The sequence below is a fragment of the Rhinichthys klamathensis genome, unplaced genomic scaffold (genome assembly GCF_029890125.1).
Source record: "Rhinichthys klamathensis goyatoka isolate OS25496 unplaced genomic scaffold, OSU_Roscu_1.1 h1tg000009l_1, whole genome shotgun sequence".
NCBI classification, from domain to species: Eukaryota; Metazoa; Chordata; class Actinopteri; order Cypriniformes; family Leuciscidae; genus Rhinichthys; species Rhinichthys klamathensis.
The window spans coordinates 2,033,242-2,049,886 of NW_026606562.1; the positions used below are offsets into that span (position 1 = coordinate 2,033,242).

The window sequence follows — 16,645 nt, forward strand, 5'->3', positions numbered from 1 at the left end:
TTATTTATATATAGTATTTATTTATTTATTCCATTAATGCAGTTTATTTCTGATGATAAGACGTTTGAACACTTTTTTTTAATTGACCATGCAATTATTTATAGACTATCATAAAATTTTTGCATATTTCATGTGAATTTTTTGTCTTTTTTTTTGTGCCAAAATCAGATGTTTGTTTTATTTACTTTTTATTTAAAATAAATGTATGGTTGCTATGCACAGCAGTGTTGATTGCATTTCTATAAATGCTCATAAAATCCCACTTACAATGCTTAGCTGCTTAACACCTGAATCTGTGTTAACATTTTAGCAATAATAAAAAAATAAGAAATATTAATATAAAAATAATATGAAATTTTAAAGGGTCACTTTATATAATATATATGTATATATATATATTTAAATAACCTCCTGGCTGCTACAGAAGACTGTCTTTAGATGGCTGATTCCAGAACTGTAGCGCACACTGCAGACATTTGAACAGACCAATCAGCGCTCAGAAAACCCGCCTGGCTCCAGAGCCCCTCCCACTTTCCCCTCACTGCCCAATCATGATTAAGCGTCGGTTAACGCCTCAGCAGCGGCGGATTCAAACTGAAGATGAAAGATGGCCGCGGAGAAAGACACCGATGTAAATAAACGAGACAGAAGGTAACGTTAACCAATATTTATTTACAAAAATGTTCGCTTAATATACATAGTCTGAAAGTACAGTAAAATATTGATACTTTTGAATAACTGCAAAGAAACTGCTGGATAGGAGCACCGAGGTAGAAATGTAGTGTCTTATACGCAATGCTTTGTGTGCCTGTTACGTTACAGTATGAAACGCAAATGACACAAAAATAACATTGTAACAACAGTTCCTGTCACATAACCTAAGTAACGTTAAATGTATATATATGTATATATATATATATATATATAGCGAGAGAGAGAGTTATATAGATTAGATAAATATATAGTTTCTTCTTTAAAGTCGTAACTTTGAATGAACATAAAAACAAAGTACCATGGTGGTAATACCATGTTATTATTTGAGGAGCCGTATAAAATCATGTACATTTATTTGCGAAAGGAATGTGAATCTTTCTGGGCGTGATAGTACCATGGTATTAACGTTACCATCTGAAACAATCACTGTACTTTTCACTGCCATCGAAACTAGAATGAATTCAAGTGACACTGACAGTAAAGATTCAGGAAGAATCGTACATGTTTTTTAAGCGTTTTACCATGGTAATGCATGGTAAAGTGAAATGCCAAGCACAGAGCAAGACCGATTATAGAGAACAACCGATCATTTTATGTTATTACAGTCATTATGGAGTCTTTCGTGTTTTAAAACCCTTAGAATCAGCATCATAATTGATACTTGCTTGTACGTTACTTGACTTGAAGTAATTTACCACAAGTTCAAGCTCTTGATTCTTCATTCAAGGCTTCCGTCACCATCTTTGCTGAATAAAATGATAATTTATATGTTCATTTACAGTTTAAGGCCTTCAAAAGAAAAGGAAAAATCTAGTTTGAAAACGCACATGGCAAGTTATACCATTTTGAAGTTCAAATTCAACTTGATCTCATTGTGGTGTAAACCATCAAGTAAAAAGGAATAACATATTTTCCTTGCATCTTAAATATATATACGAGTCTAAAGAAATTAATTTTAAAACGTTTTTAAATATATTTTTCTATTTAAAAAGTTTTTCACTAATATTTATGAAAATATTATTAACATTTTTGCATAGCACAATGTTTTACATCGTGAACTAACATCGCCTCGTTTTATTTAAATTATCAGATCATTTAAAAATACTTATTTTATTTTTCATGCATGTTGGTCGCACTACATGACATAAGTTTTCAAATATTAATAAAAAGTGAAGCAGTTTTGTGGATATATATTGCCAAGGTTGTAATCGCATCCAAAATAAAAGTTTGTGTATGTGTGTATTGTGTATAATTATTTTGTATAAATACACACACACATTTATATATGTATATATTTAAGAAATATTTGCATTTATATACTGTGTATATATATAATTAATTTTATATATAAATATTTTATATACATTACAAATATTTTTCTTAAACATATACATATGTGTGTATTTATATAATATATACAAATTATTATACTTTATGTGCCTTTTTTGCAACGGCAGTATTCACGGAAAAATAAAATAACGAAAATCTAATATACTGTATTATTTATCTAATTTTCAGTTATTCCATTTTATAGGCAAGTTTGCAATGTCATGTTTTTTAAGTGATAAAGTTACTTTAATGCATTTAAAAAGACTGTCACAGAATGAGAATGTCATATCATAACTGCATTTTATTATATGACAAACTGCCATTTATATTATCCCACTATTGATACATTATTTCAAGAAATCCAAACAGAAATAAACTCGCCTACTACAGAGAAATGAAATGTCGGAGGGGGATTTGTTTTATCGGTGAGTGTGTTGTGTGTGTGTGGAGCGTTTGCTTGGGCCGCGAGCGTCTGAGCGCAGCGGATATTGAGACGAGCGTCACACCGCGCCGCTTCGCTCACATGCGCACTACGCCACGCCTGACGTCACAAGTTGCGCTTGATACGCAAGTAGACTGCGTTTGGCCGGAAGCTAGTTATTCTACTTTTTAAAGTTTTAAATATGGATATTTTTCTCACACAAACGCATGGCTGTGCTTCAGAAGGCCTTTATTAACCCCCGGAGCCGCGTGGAGCACTTTTATCATGGATGGATGCACTTCAAACTGTTGATTGCAAATTTACTGTCATTATAAAGCATGGAAGAGCCAGGATATTTTTTTATATATATAACTCCAATTGTATTCGTCTGAAAGAAAAATGTCATATACACCTAGGATGGCTTTAGGGTGAGTAAATCATGGGCTAATTTTCATTTTTGGGTGAACTATCCCTTTAAGTCATATGTGTGTGTGTGTGTGTGTTCACAGGGGCACGGTGTGCAATGTTGTGAACAGCCATGAGTCAGAAGCGGGCGGCGGTGGAGACGGCCGGCTGCCCATCATCTTCAACCCGGACTTCTTTGTGGAGAAGCTGCGTCACGAGCGACCCGAGGCCTTCACCGAGCTGGTGCTGAGTAACATCACGCGGCTCCTCGACCTCCCGGGGGCCGAATTCTCACAGTTACTGGACGAGGAGCCCAAGACTCCCAACGGCACTGCGGCGGGAGGCTTCTTCCGCTCCTTCAACTTCCTCAAACGCAAAGGTCAGGAGGTTTTGGGGAGTCGTAGCTAGTTTTCTTGTTGGTTTCCATTTCTGCCTGCATCAATTATTCCTCATGCGCTGGACAAATTTACAACCAGTCCATTGTCGTCAATACCCCTTCGAGCTTATAATGGAGGCGCCGGTGATTCTTCTGCAGGAAGACTTCAGACTCTATTGACTGAAACTATTGAACAACCTTCAGAGTGAGAATTAGATCATCTGTTTTGGGAAGTTCTCTGACGGCTCCTCGAGTTAGTTTCCTGCCGTCGGCTCCTGCTATTGACCGGCTAGCTCTAGATTCATTACCGGCTAGCCAACACTAATGGGGGAAACAAAATCAGGACCTGACCAACAGTATTTGGTTCCCAAACCAAAGGAAGACTCTAGTATAGAAGTAATTCAACAGATTTGACCCTAAATGCATTCTTAACCCTTGTGCATCCTTAAAGACATTTTTGTCTTTTTCAGTTTTTTCATACTTTGTCATAATTGTGCCTGTTTGTGTATTTTTATTGGAATTTTACTATTTCACCCTCATTTCCTTTCATAAATCTATTTTTCACTAGCAAGCAACACAAAATATTTCCACTTAGGACTAAAAATGTCCCCATTGAAACTGATGCAAACAAATATGCACTCTTTGTTAAAGGTATTGTAGGTAGGAATTTTATAAAAACTTTTTTCCAAATTTGTTTACACTTTCTATATATATCAATGCATAATTAAAATGTAAGTACTCTGATAAAAAGAGTATAAAAATCGAGTGACTCTAGACCGTTTAATCTGCACTAAACACAGCTCATTATTTCCATCCGGGACGAAACAAAGGATTGGCTTAGGCGACTGTCACTCTCTCGCAACCATGGCAACCACCCTTTTGCCACACAGGACCTGCCCACTTGCGCGTACCCGTTTGATTTGAGGAATTCAAGAGGCACGGAAACTAGGAATAGCAAAACAATGGCAGAGAAAGACCAATCAAAATTCACATGTGCAGTTCGCGAAGGCAAACCAGGCAAAAAAAGGAAGACAGTAACGTTACTAGAAAAGGTAATGAACAAAAAGTCTTTGGATAAACAACGATTTATCTGTCCTCGAGCGACGATGCGGTACTTGTCTCTGGAGTGTAGTCCTCATCAGAGTCAACAATGCTTTCATCATGGAAACTCTTACATGCAGAACACCATATATGTTATGAATCTTACACGAAATTCATCTTCACCACAGTGTAAATGATGGCAATGGAAAAACGTGTATCATGCAACCTGTTTTTAGCTTTGCCTTACAGATAACTAGCTCGTTAGCGAATCAATAAATGTATATTTTAAACTTGACCAATATCAATATGCTAGCTTGATAGTGAGTACTAAAATACATCTTATTTGTTTATCTTCATAATGATAAAGTTAGATTTTTTTATTACATGTGATTCTGACATGATGTTACAACATGCACTGCGCTCCTTCCTCTCCGCTCGTCTCAGGGAAATAATGCGTCTTCAGCTCAGCGGTCGGAGTCGCGCGTTCATGTGTTTTGGGGGCGTGGCTTTGGAAGGAGCCCAGAAGGGAGGGGGTGGAGTGAATGGATATAATGAGCTGTCTTTAAAACAGTCGTGAGAGGTCTACAGACACTCGATTTTTATACTTTCTTTTTCAGAGTACAAATTTGGAAAAAAGTTTAAAAAAAAAAATCCTACCTACAATACCTTTAATAGGCTCTCATTCTGTTGGCAAAGCTTCAAAGTTGAAACTTTTACTATTTTTTACAAGATGGCGTCATTTTCTCAGTTTTGGCCTATAAAGCAAAGAGACTCTATTTTCCTGTTTTCTGCTTCTGTGTATAATAGAGCCAATTGGATAAATTATGCAGCTATATTGTGTAGGTGTGTTGGCATGGATGTCAGAGTGGGGTGTATGTGTGTACTAAAAAAATTGTGTGTGTGTTTCTTTGAGAGAGACAAATCTGCTGTAGTGCGAATCACAAATCCTGCTGGCATCTAATGGAAAAAAGTTTGGTACTGCAACCAAACAAAATCTTTCCTTTTTTAGATATAAACCTCAATTTGAAACATTTATGGCTTTGATTTCCAGCAGTTTTCGAGTTCAGCATGTTTTACTAAATGTATATTTTATATACAATAATGTTCATAAATAATTTTCATAAACTTAAACCCTATTACTTCTTTCACTTTTGTTTTTACTACTTTCACTTCAACAAGAATCTGTCAATCTGACAATCTGTCACGGCTCTTCTTTGTGACAGTTTTTTTTTTTTTGACACAGACATTTTTTGACACAGATTATTACTGTTTTACAGTATTTTTTTTATCAAATAAAGTCAGCCTCTGTGAGCAGAAGAGACAGACTTCTTTCAATAACCGTAGTGTACCCTTGAAATGAAAAAAACAAACATGATGCATAAATTTGGCATTTTACATAAATAAATACATTACATTTATTTTCAAGGTATATTTAATTTCATAATTCATTAGGTTTATTATTAAATGAGTATTTAACATTTTACACGAGGCCTTATTTATATGTATGCATTTGATTTTGCACTTTCATTTATTGCAAAATTCCATGACACATTTATTCATTTCATTATATATTGAAATCACTCTGTAATTGCACTGAAGACAATGCAAATTATTAAAGTATTTTCAGGAATATATTTATTTTGTATTAAGCTGACAGCATGTTTTCCCCCTTCAGACTCAATAAAGTTAAGTTTACACAGCTGAATAGAAACATTTTGATGTCAAATTTATTATTTATTTAGCCGTTTTTACAACAAATAAAGTATAGTTTATACAGGGAATATTGCCGAGTGAGCAAGCTAAAAAAAACAATGATTGGAGATGTTTATTATTGGAGAGATGTTTCATTGTAAAAAAACTGATTTACATCTTTTCTTTTTTTGGCAGATAAAGGTGGCATGGCCCTCACGGAGGAAGGAATAGGCCACATATATCAGCTCATCATGTACCTCAGCAAAAGTAAGTCCAGGATATTTAATCAAGAACAACGCGGTCTGGTCAATTCAGCAAAATTACGCCAAAAATGTCTTGCTCTTACTTGAAATTCCTGAATGCTTTTCTTTGGTGGATTTTGCTGGTGGATTTACACTGAATAGCAAGCAATGTGTGCATAGTTAAATCGCTGCATGTGCAATGTCAAGTAAGGCGAATGAACTCAAACACGCCGTGCTTCAACTTTTTTGCTGCTTGATACAAAAGGAAAACTCGTACGGTTTTAATTTTCCTTGACTGATCTACAAGAGAAGTCTGATATAACAATTAACTCTGAGACAAAATTGCGATGATTGACATAGTGGCAGCCGGCAACCATAGCACCTTTCAGCATCTAGCGGCTGCAAGCGAGAAACAGGGGGATGCAACGGTTCGACCTGTTTGTTGTTTTGCTATTTTTGACCATAGTAATATTAGTATCCAAAGATGCTTAATATCCAGCAGGGAAATAATTAGGGCTGGTCCGAATACCGTTTTTTGTGCTTCGAAGCTTCGGTAGTAATGAACATTGAATATTCAAAGCTTCGGCATCTCTATATATCTGTCTGTCCATTTGCATTTTGATTATTTCGAGAACCGTTCATACAAACGACTTCACAGGGAGTGCAGTGTCGTATTTGGTGCAATATAGATATAGACAGGCGAGACGCGACACGTTCAGAATTAATAAACTTTTAATAAACTACAGAACAGTGCAAGCATGAAGCGCGCGGGCCTCACGCGAGCAGGGCTTATATGCTCCGAGAACGGACACTGCTAGTGATATAAAACACACACAAGTCTGTTAACTTAAGCAATATTTTTAATAAGTCTTCTAATATTTTTCTCACTAACAAATTACTGAAAAAGTAGGGTAGATTTAAATAAAGAAGCAGCGCGCCTCACGTGAGCAGGGCTTATGTTCCGAGAATGGACACTGCATATAAAACACACACACATGAGGTCTTTTAACTTAAGCAATATTTTTAATAAGGTATAGTCTTATAATATTCTAACTGACAAAGTCGGGTAGATTTAAATAAATAAAAACGAAATTTAAATAAAGACAAACGAAAAATAAAATGAACGAACTGTAATAGCCTAAATAAAGAACACGGTAGCAATAACAATTTCAATAACAACATCACAAATTTCTATTAATATTTTGCAGTAGATTAATTTAGATTGATAATAACGGGTAAAAAGGATATACATTTTGTTTCTATTATTCTATTTTCCACAATGTCAAAGCAACGCAGCTTAACCCAAAACACAAGCTCAGGCACTTCTGCCCATACAAACTCCGCTGTTCTGCTCTAGCCAGAGAATACTCCCGGTGCAGGAACACTTTTAGTAGTCCAAGAAGAAGCAAATATATTTATTAAGTAGCTATAAGTTATATGTTAAGTATTATATTTCACCAGATTTTATAGTGTTAACTGTAAAACATATTCAAGCGCGAATGAGAACCGCTTCGAGGGGGTTGCCAGGAGTGCAAAAAACACACAAAAAAACCCCGAATATTCGAATGTCACATTTTCAAATCGAATACCAACCCACCAAACGAATATTCGAATATTTGGGTCCAGCCCTAGAAATAATCGATGTGTCATAATCATGCAGCCCTAGTTCGTGCTCGTTTTTAAGCGTTTTTCATTTTATTTTATGCAGATGTACTGCCCTACAAAATCATTATTTGTTCTTTCTGAATCGAGCTATGTAAGTTATCTGATCCTCTTCTGTCATTTTTGGCTTCATCGGAATGATGTAAGTGTTTTGGCACTTGCTATGTGAAAGAAATAGTCACACCTGTGCTCCTCGCAGTCAAACATGAGCGCATTGGAAACGAATGCGAGATGAATTTCATCTAGTGGAAACCTTTGGTACTGCGACCAAACAAAATCTTACTGAAGGTTCATTTTTTGAGATATCAACCTCAAATTTGGAACACAACTTGTTTAGATTTATGGCTTTGGATTTCTCACAGTTTTAAAGTAAAACAGGTTTTGAAAAATATATATTTCTTATGAAAATTTAATATAGTATTTTTTGTTGTTGTTGTTGTTGTATTTTTCATAACTATAAAATTAAACTAGTTTAATTTTTTTTTAATTTTTCACTTCTGCAATAATCTGCCAAGTGTCTTCTTTAAAAAAAAGACCAAACTTAAATCTGTGCTCTAAAGCATTCAACATTTATGACAATTTTTTAGGTATAACTACTGCATAAATATAATTTAGTATCATAAAAATCTCCTAAAAAAAAAAAACGTTATTGACCCAAAATATAGTACATTAATTTCATTGAAATAAAAAAGCACCAGAGGGTTAAGCCATCTGGTGAAATAGTTTTCATATCGCAGTATACGTATATCACAGAGAATCAAACTATTGCGGTGTCCGTCTTTTCCAATATCGTGCAGCCCAAGAAACGTTCGGTCTGGTTGTTTTCCGGCAGATCTGCATGTAGAAGGTCTTTTCCGGGTCCCCGGGAACAGCCTGAGACAGCAGACGCTGAGGGAGCAGCTCAACGGGGGAGCCGACATTGACTTCGCCTCCGGTGACTTCCACCCCAATGACGTGGCCACGCTCCTCAAAGGCTTTCTGGGAGAACTGCCCGAGCCCCTGCTGACGCACCGACACCTGCACGCTCACCTGAAGATCACAGGTTGGTCCGCTTCCCCAGCACCTCTCTCACTGCCGTCCGCCATCCACTGATGGAGCTGTCCCCCGCAGAGCTGCACCTGTTCGACGAGCGAGGGGACAAGACGAGTGTGCCGGATAAGGAGCGCCAGATCGAGGCCCTGCAGCTGCTCCTGCTCCTGCTGCCCACGGCCAACCGAACGCTCCTCAAGCTCCTGCTGGACCTGCTCTATCACACCGCCAAACAACAGGACAAAAACAAGATGTCTGCGCACAACCTCGCACTCATGTTCGCCCCGCACGTCATCTGGCCCAAGAACGTATGTCGTTGGTTTCCTTTTTTTGTTTTGTTTACCGTTAAACGTCCAAGCATGCGTCATGTTTCATGTGTTGCTTTCTTCAGATGAATGCCAGTGACCTTCAGGAGAACCTGAAGAAGCTGAACAGCGGCATGGCTTTTCTCATCAAACATTCACAGAAGATCTTTCGGGTACTTTTCCTCTTTTCTCTTCTCTGATACATGATTTTTTATTTATTTTTACTATTTATATATCTATTATAGTTTTTGTTAATATTTTGAATGAGCCTTAAGTTTGTTATTCCTTTTGCTATGTGCTTTTGTCACTTTTATATATATTTGTTCAAATATTTCTATTTAGCTTCAATTTATTGTTATTTCAGGTTTATCCATTGTAGTGCTTCAGCTTGAATATATTTATTTCAGTTAGTTGCCAAGGAAATATTTTAAATTTTGTTCGTCAGGTTTATTATCGTTAACTGAAACCAAAACTAATAAAAACTTTTCTGTTAAATTGAATAAAGCTGAAATAAAATAGAATCCAAATATTAGTTGAACAACTTACATGTGTTGCTGTGAATGCGCTACGGTTGTGCTGGGATCTTTGTTAGGAACTATTTTCGCTGCTGAAATGGAACAAAAACAGTCAATATTGCATCTAAAATGTAAGTCACTTATATTAACCACTTGTCACTTTTATATATATTTGTTCAAATATTTCTATTTAGCTTCAATTTATTGTTATTTCAGGTTTATCCATTGTAGTGCTTCAGCTTGAATATATTTATTTCAGTTAGTTGCCAAGGAAATATTTTAAATTTTGTTCGTCAGGTTTATTATCGTCAGTGGTGGAGGAAGTACTGAATCTCAGTACTTAAGTAAAAGTACAAATAACCAGAGACATATTTACTTTAGTAAAAGTAGAAGTACCACAATGACAACCCTACTTAAGTAAAAAGTACCTGCTTTTAAATGTACTTTAAGTATTAAAAGTAAAAGTACTTGCATAACAATTTATTCTCTTAATGTCTATATTCTAATGATTAATAAAACAGTTAATTCTAACTCATTCAACCTTATACTCATATAATGATGTTCAATATGATGGAAAAGCAGTTATATTATAAGTTTTTGTCACCATTTCTGAACAAGCTTGCAATTAGGCAATATACACATCAAGCTTATATACCCTTACTATATACGGTATATATATATAAACACACATATTATGTTAAAACGCCGTATATGACGGCGTTTGGCTGTAAATGCGATTCATTTATGGCGTAATTCTGAACCTCTTGGCTTGCCATACTAATCCTAACCAAACGTACACACGCACCCCACACCACTACTAAACCTACCAATGCGTTTCCTATGCATGTAAAAACTAATTTTCGCGTATAAATTGCACGATAAACACACTGCGTGCTATAGAGACGCATTTAGTGTGACCGGGTTGATATATCTATGGCAACCAAACTTCACTGGTGAGACAAACGTGCGATGAACGGACGGTCAGGAAGACGTTTTGGCAGGGAAAAACTGATCAGAAAATTTAACGAAAATGTAACAGAGCGTTGTAGAAATGTAGTGGAGTAGAAAGTATAATAATTGCTGCAAAATGTAATGAAGTAAAAGTAAAAAGTATGCACTATTGATTCTACTTAAGTAAAGTACAGATACGTGAAAAATGTACTTAAGTAAAGTAACGAAGTATTTGTACTTCGTTACATTCCACCACTGATTATTGTTAACTGAAACCAAAACTATTAAAAACTTTTCTGTTAAATTGAATAAAGCTGAAATAAAATAGAATCCAAATATTAGTTGAACAACTTACATGTGTTGCTGTGAATGCGCTACGGTTGTGCTGGGATCTTTGTTAGGAACTATTTTTTTCTGCTGAAATGGAACAAAAACAGTCAATATTGCGTCTAAAATGTAAGTCACTTATATTAACCACTTGTTTTTAGAACGGTCACATGAAATCAGTGTCACGTTTTCAATCGTGAAGGTGTTCAGGAAAACGGCGCTCTCGGCCGCGTGATGTTGCTCAACTTTATCACATGTTTTAAATGTAAAAACTCCACATTTTTAATGTTTTACCGCAGTACGTTAACCGAGTTTCTTTGTGTTTCTTTTGTCCCGGACAAGCGTTAATGTCAAGCCTCGACTAGTTTAAGTTGAAAAATAGCGTTTTTTTGGGGTGGTTTTTTTTGTTCATTTCAGCTTTATTTCAGTTCTTGAAGACAATTTTGAACCGTTTTGGTTAAAGTCCCACTCCGATCATATTTTGAGCTATTTTTAAACATTCCCAGTGGTCTTTAAATTATGATTATGCCATTTTTAGCCAAAATCCCAAAACCTGTGCCGTTTCCTGGGACTTCGCTTCAGCAGAGCGGCAGTAGCTCATTAGCAATTCGCCTCTGCGTTGTGGGCGGAGCCGTTGGCACGGAGACGACCCTCCCCCTGCCCGTTGCTGAGAGCTCTGTCTCTCCCACTAGCTTACACCCCCAATACCGGTGGGGCAACAGTATTATATACACGTTAATTATTATTATCCGAAGTTAATCAAAGTTATCACCGATCACTATTTCACTCCAAGACGTCGCGTGTGGAGACGCCCAGTGGAGTTACTACGTCACAACTCCAGTCTATTTTAGCCGGCATTTTAGCGTCTGCTACTGATTCACAGCCATTTGAATGGAGAAATACTCAGAAATACAACTTTGAGCTTATTTTTCTCAAGATATGTCCTCTAACATCAGAAAAATGCCACCTGTTAACACCTAGAAAAACATTATTTTCATCGGAGTGGGTCTTTAAAGGATTAGTTCACTTTTAAAAAAACTTTTGCTGATAATTTACTCACCCCCATGTCATCCAAGATGTCCATGGCTTTCTTTCTTCAGTCGAAAAGAAATTAAGGTTTTTGACGAAAACATTCCAGGATTTTTCTCCATATATAATGCACTTTGCTGGGCACCAAACGGTTCAAGGTCTAAATGACCGTTTCAGTGCAGCTTCAAAGGGCTTTAAACGATTCCAGACGATGAATAAGGGTCTTATCTAGCGAAACGATCGCTCATTTCAAAAATAAATAAAAAAGTTAAAGTTTTATAGGCACAAATGCTCGCCTTGCGAACTCTCCTGTTCGAACTTGTTCATCAAAATGAACGAATCTTTTTCGAGTCAATGACTCGAAAAAAGATTCGTTCATTTTGATGAACGAGTCAAATGACTCGAAAAAAGATTCGTTCATTTTGATGAACGAGTCAATGACTCGAAAAAAGATTCGTTCATTTTGATGAACGAGTCAATGACTCGAAAAAAGATTCGTTCATTTTGATGAACTAGTCAATGAAAAAAGATTCGTTCATTTTGATGAACGAGTCAATGACTCAAAAAAAGATTCGTTCATTTTGATGAACGAGTCAATGACTCGAAAAAAGATTCGTTCATTTTGATGAACGAGTCAATGAAAAAAGATTCGTTCATTTTGATGAACGAGTCAATGAAAAAAGATTTGTTTATTTTGATGAACGAGTCAATGACTCGAAAAAAGATTTGTTCATTTTGATGAACGAGTCAAATGACTCGAAAAAAGATTCGTTCATTTTGATGAACTAGTCAATGAAAAAAGATTCGTTCATTTTGATGAACGAGTCAATGACTCAAAAAAAGATTCGTTCATTTTGATGAACGAGTCAATGACTCGAAAAAAGATTCGTTCATTTTGATGAACGAGTCAATGAAAAAAGATTCGTTCATTTTGATGAACGAGTCAATGAAAAAAGATTTGTTTATTTTGATGAACGAGTCAATGACTCGAAAAAAGATTCGTTCATTTTGATGAACGAGTCAAATGACTCGAAAAAAGATTCGTTCATTTTGATGAACGAGTCAATGACTCGAAAAAAGATTCGTTCATTTTGATGAACGAGTCAATGACTCGAAAAAAGATTCGTTCATTTTGATGAACTAGTCAATGAAAAAAGATTCGTTCATTTTGATGAACGAGTCAATGACTCAAAAAAAGATTCGTTCATTTTGATGAACGAGTCAATGACTCGAAAAAAGATTCGTTCATTTTGATGAACGAGTCAATGAAAAAAGATTCGTTCATTTTGATGAACGAGTCAATGAAAAAAGATTTGTTTATTTTGATGAACGAGTCAATGACTCGAAAAAAGATTTGTTCATTTTGATGAACAAGTTCGAACAGGAGAGTTCGCAAGGCGAGCATTTGTGCCTATAAAACTTTAACTTTTTTATTTATTTTTGAAATGAGCGATCGTTTCGCTAGATAAGACCCTTATTCATCGTCTGGTATCGTTTAAAGCCCTTTGAAGCTGCACTGAAACGGTCATTTAGACCTTGAACCGTTTGGTGCCCAGCAAAGTGCATTATATATGGAGAAAAATCCTGGAATGTTTTCGTCAAAAACCTTAATTTCTTTTCGACTGAAGAAAGAAAGCCATGGACATCTTGGATGACATGGGGGTGAGTAAATTATCAGCAAAAGTTTTTTAAAAAGTGAACTAATCCTTTAACAAAAACAACACTGACGTGACGTTTAAAGGATGTTTGTGTGTGTTTTACTCCCTGATTGTGAACTGAACCGGTCTTCTCTCATGTGAAGGCACCAGCGTATCTGCGGGAACACGCCAGACTTCAGTTCGCCAACACCAAAATCATCCGCTCCAAGGTTTGTGCCGTTTGTGCTCCTCCTAAAGCCAATCTAAGCTCTGATTGGAGCATGGCTGCGTTCACACTGTCAGTCCTGTAAGTGTGCTGGTGTGAGACTGCAGTTATCACTCCTCTCTCTGGCTGTAGGACGACCTGGAGCTGCTGTCGGTCAGCGGGTCTCCTCTGGGGAAGAGGAGCGGAGCGCGAGTGGGGCTCGACTCAGAGAATCACACAGAAGAGGCGCTGCGAGAGCTCTATCGACACGTCAGCGACAACATGCCACACTCCGCCAAGAAGAAGAAGCTCATCAGACAGGTGAGGGCACACGGCCTCCGGCGCACTGGGTGGGGGTTTCTCTTTTTTTTTTTTGGTGATTTATTTTAATAAAAATAACAAAATTGTGATTTTTCTATTATTATTATACTAATGGTAGTAGATTCATTGAGGTTGATTTTATTATTATTTGTATTATATTATATATATTATACATTTTTGCTGTAATTAGTTGAATGGTTTTAAAGTCGGTCACTCTATTTTAATCTGAAATTTTGCATTTATTGAAAAATGTAGTGAATTGTATTAAAAAAAATAGCTTATAAATATTGCATAGTATCATATAATCCCCTCAGGAATTCTAAATAATAGAAATAATTACTGGGAAAAAAATTATTACATTGATTTTCCTGAAAAACAAAACAAACAAAAAAAACATTCAAGGCTTCGGGCCCAGAAGACTAGATTTGATTTTGTTAGTGTGCTTTTTTGCTATAGTTATTTTAATATATATAAAAAGATATATTATTATTATTATTATTTACACTATTAAGATAAAGAATAATTATTATTTATTATTGTACTTATGGCAGCAGATTCCTTGAGATGGCAATTTTATTCTGTTTTTTTTATAATGTTTTTTTTTTTTAAAGCAAACTAGATCATGCTTTTATTATAGGACATAGGACAATGCTTATTGTTTTTGATTATTATTATTATGCTAATGGAAACAGAGTTGTTTTTTCTGTCATTGCATTTTCATTTTTATTTAATTTTTTACAATTTTGCTAGATTTATTTTGTGATTGTCTTAAAAAAAAGAAGTATTTTTCATTGTGTTAGCACATGTTTGCTGTGATGTGATTTCAGCTGGGCAAGCAGTCGACCCCGGTGACCCCGGTGACTCCTGTCAGTGAGAATACGACTCCTACCAGTAAAAAACACGCGCGCTCGCGCTCCTTCGGCGGCCTCATCAAGGTCAGAGCCTCATCACCATCTCCAGCACAGGCTATTCTGTGTCCTTTAACTCAAAGCCATACATCCTAGTTTAAAGGGATTGCACTATAAAGTCACACTGTAACAAACCCAGCAATCCAGCGTCTGAAAGAGTGTGTGTGATGAGTGCTGCTGTGTTTAACCGCAGAGGAAGGTTTTGGGGAGCCAGCCTGCGGTGGACAGGAGAGGGCGAGTGTCTCCTCCGGGGAAGGAGAACCTCAGCTGCGGGACAGAGAGCTGAGGAAGAGGAGGAGGAGGAGGTGAGCAGCACACACACCAAGACTGCAACTGACTCTTTATTTATTCTACATTTGTTTGTTTTTTTGTTCTTTATTTTTATTTTTTTTGTTTGTTTATTGATTTACTTATTTGTTTAGTTGTTTTGATTTTTTTTTGTTTTATTTTTATTTTGTTTCAATTTCTTTGAAATCGTTTTTCCAGGTGTGAAATTCATTTTATTTTTGTTCTAATTTGTTTGTTACATCTATTTATTTTTGCTGTATGATTTTTTCTTCTTTTTGTTTCATTTTTTTATTTACTTTTTTCTTAAAGTTATATTTATTTATTTTTGTTTTTAAATTAAAAATTTTGTTTTTATTTAAAGTGTCGCTTTGTTTTATTTCATAAGTGATATTTATTCTTTTTTTATTTTAATTTTTAATTTTTCTTATTTAAACTGTCATTTGTTTTTATTTGCTTTGTTTTTGTTTTATTTCACAAGTGATATTTATTTGTTTTGTTTGAATTTTGTTTGAATTATTCATTTGAAAGGTGTCTCTGTATATCTCTGTAACTGTGCTTGTTGCTTTTGTCTGTAGTGTGCATTCAGCCTGAACAGAAGACGTCATCCTAAACAACCAGAGGAGATAGTTTTATTCTAATTATTTTATTTATATTTTTAGATTCTGTATTGTTTTAACATACTAGATGTTGGGACTAATTTTCATTTAATGTGACCTTATTGTTCTTTCTTTTTTTAATCCGCTGCAGAGTTTTAAACCGCTACATCAGGTGTGCTTGGGTAAACCACTAGTTAGTTGCACTGGGAGTTGTTAACTGACCCGTGATAACACTTTTGCTCTTTGAGCTCATTTATTTGCAGTCTGTATATGTGTAAATATATTTGTGTGTGTGTGGAAGTGTGTGCTGATACCTGGGCCGTACGCTAACCACACAGTCCATGCTGTAATCAAACGTCAAGAGAACGATTCACAACATTTACTCACAAAAGTGCATTACCGTTATTTACAGCAACTGGTATTTGTTTACATATAGAAACGTCTTAACACTGTGAACATTCGAAATATGACATTTTGTGACTAGAACAATACAACTGTGATTTATTTTAAACCTTCTTTGTTGTAAATCGTCAGCAGTTTCCATGCAATTTGAGTCAAGGAGATTAATGTATTTAGTTCAATATTTAGTGATTTTTCATAACTCGTATGGTGAGAAGTGCACACAGCAGTCGTGTTTCTCAATGAAAAGCTG

At 35.7% G+C, this 16,645-nt stretch overlaps 1 protein-coding gene across 2 annotated transcripts; it reads left to right on the plus strand.

Annotated features, from left to right (window-relative positions):
• The first annotated feature begins 564 nt into the window (after window positions 1-564).
• On the plus strand, window positions 565-15,405 carry arhgap19 (Rho GTPase activating protein 19). Of its 2 annotated transcripts, none has more exons than XM_056260545.1 (10): window positions 565-651; window positions 2,974-3,248; window positions 6,174-6,245; window positions 8,715-8,924; window positions 8,993-9,219; window positions 9,303-9,389; window positions 13,840-13,905; window positions 14,034-14,201; window positions 15,029-15,136; window positions 15,303-15,405. In XM_056260545.1, the coding sequence occupies exons 1-10, from the start codon at window positions 608-610 to the stop codon at window positions 15,393-15,395; spliced, it is 1,350 nt and encodes a 449-aa protein (XP_056116520.1). In that variant the 5' UTR covers window positions 565-607; the 3' UTR covers window positions 15,396-15,405. The 2 variants fall into 2 exon arrangements, with proteins under 2 accessions (XP_056116520.1, XP_056116521.1); XM_056260546.1 differs by having other exon boundaries at window positions 15,038-15,136.
• Window positions 15,406-16,645: the final 1,240 nt, after the last annotated feature.

Excerpts from the sequence above, each read along its gene's own strand:
- arhgap19 (XM_056260545.1), top strand. The coding sequence starts at position 608 with ATGGCCGCGGAGAAAGACACCGATGTAAATAAACGAGACAGAAG. Across the intron at positions 9,390-13,839 it reads ATTCACAGAAGATCTTTCGG|GCACCAGCGTATCTGCGGGA; the intron begins GTACTTTTCCTC and ends TCTCATGTGAAG. Across the intron at positions 15,137-15,302 it reads CCTTCGGCGGCCTCATCAAG|AGGAAGGTTTTGGGGAGCCA; the intron begins GTCAGAGCCTCA and ends GTTTAACCGCAG.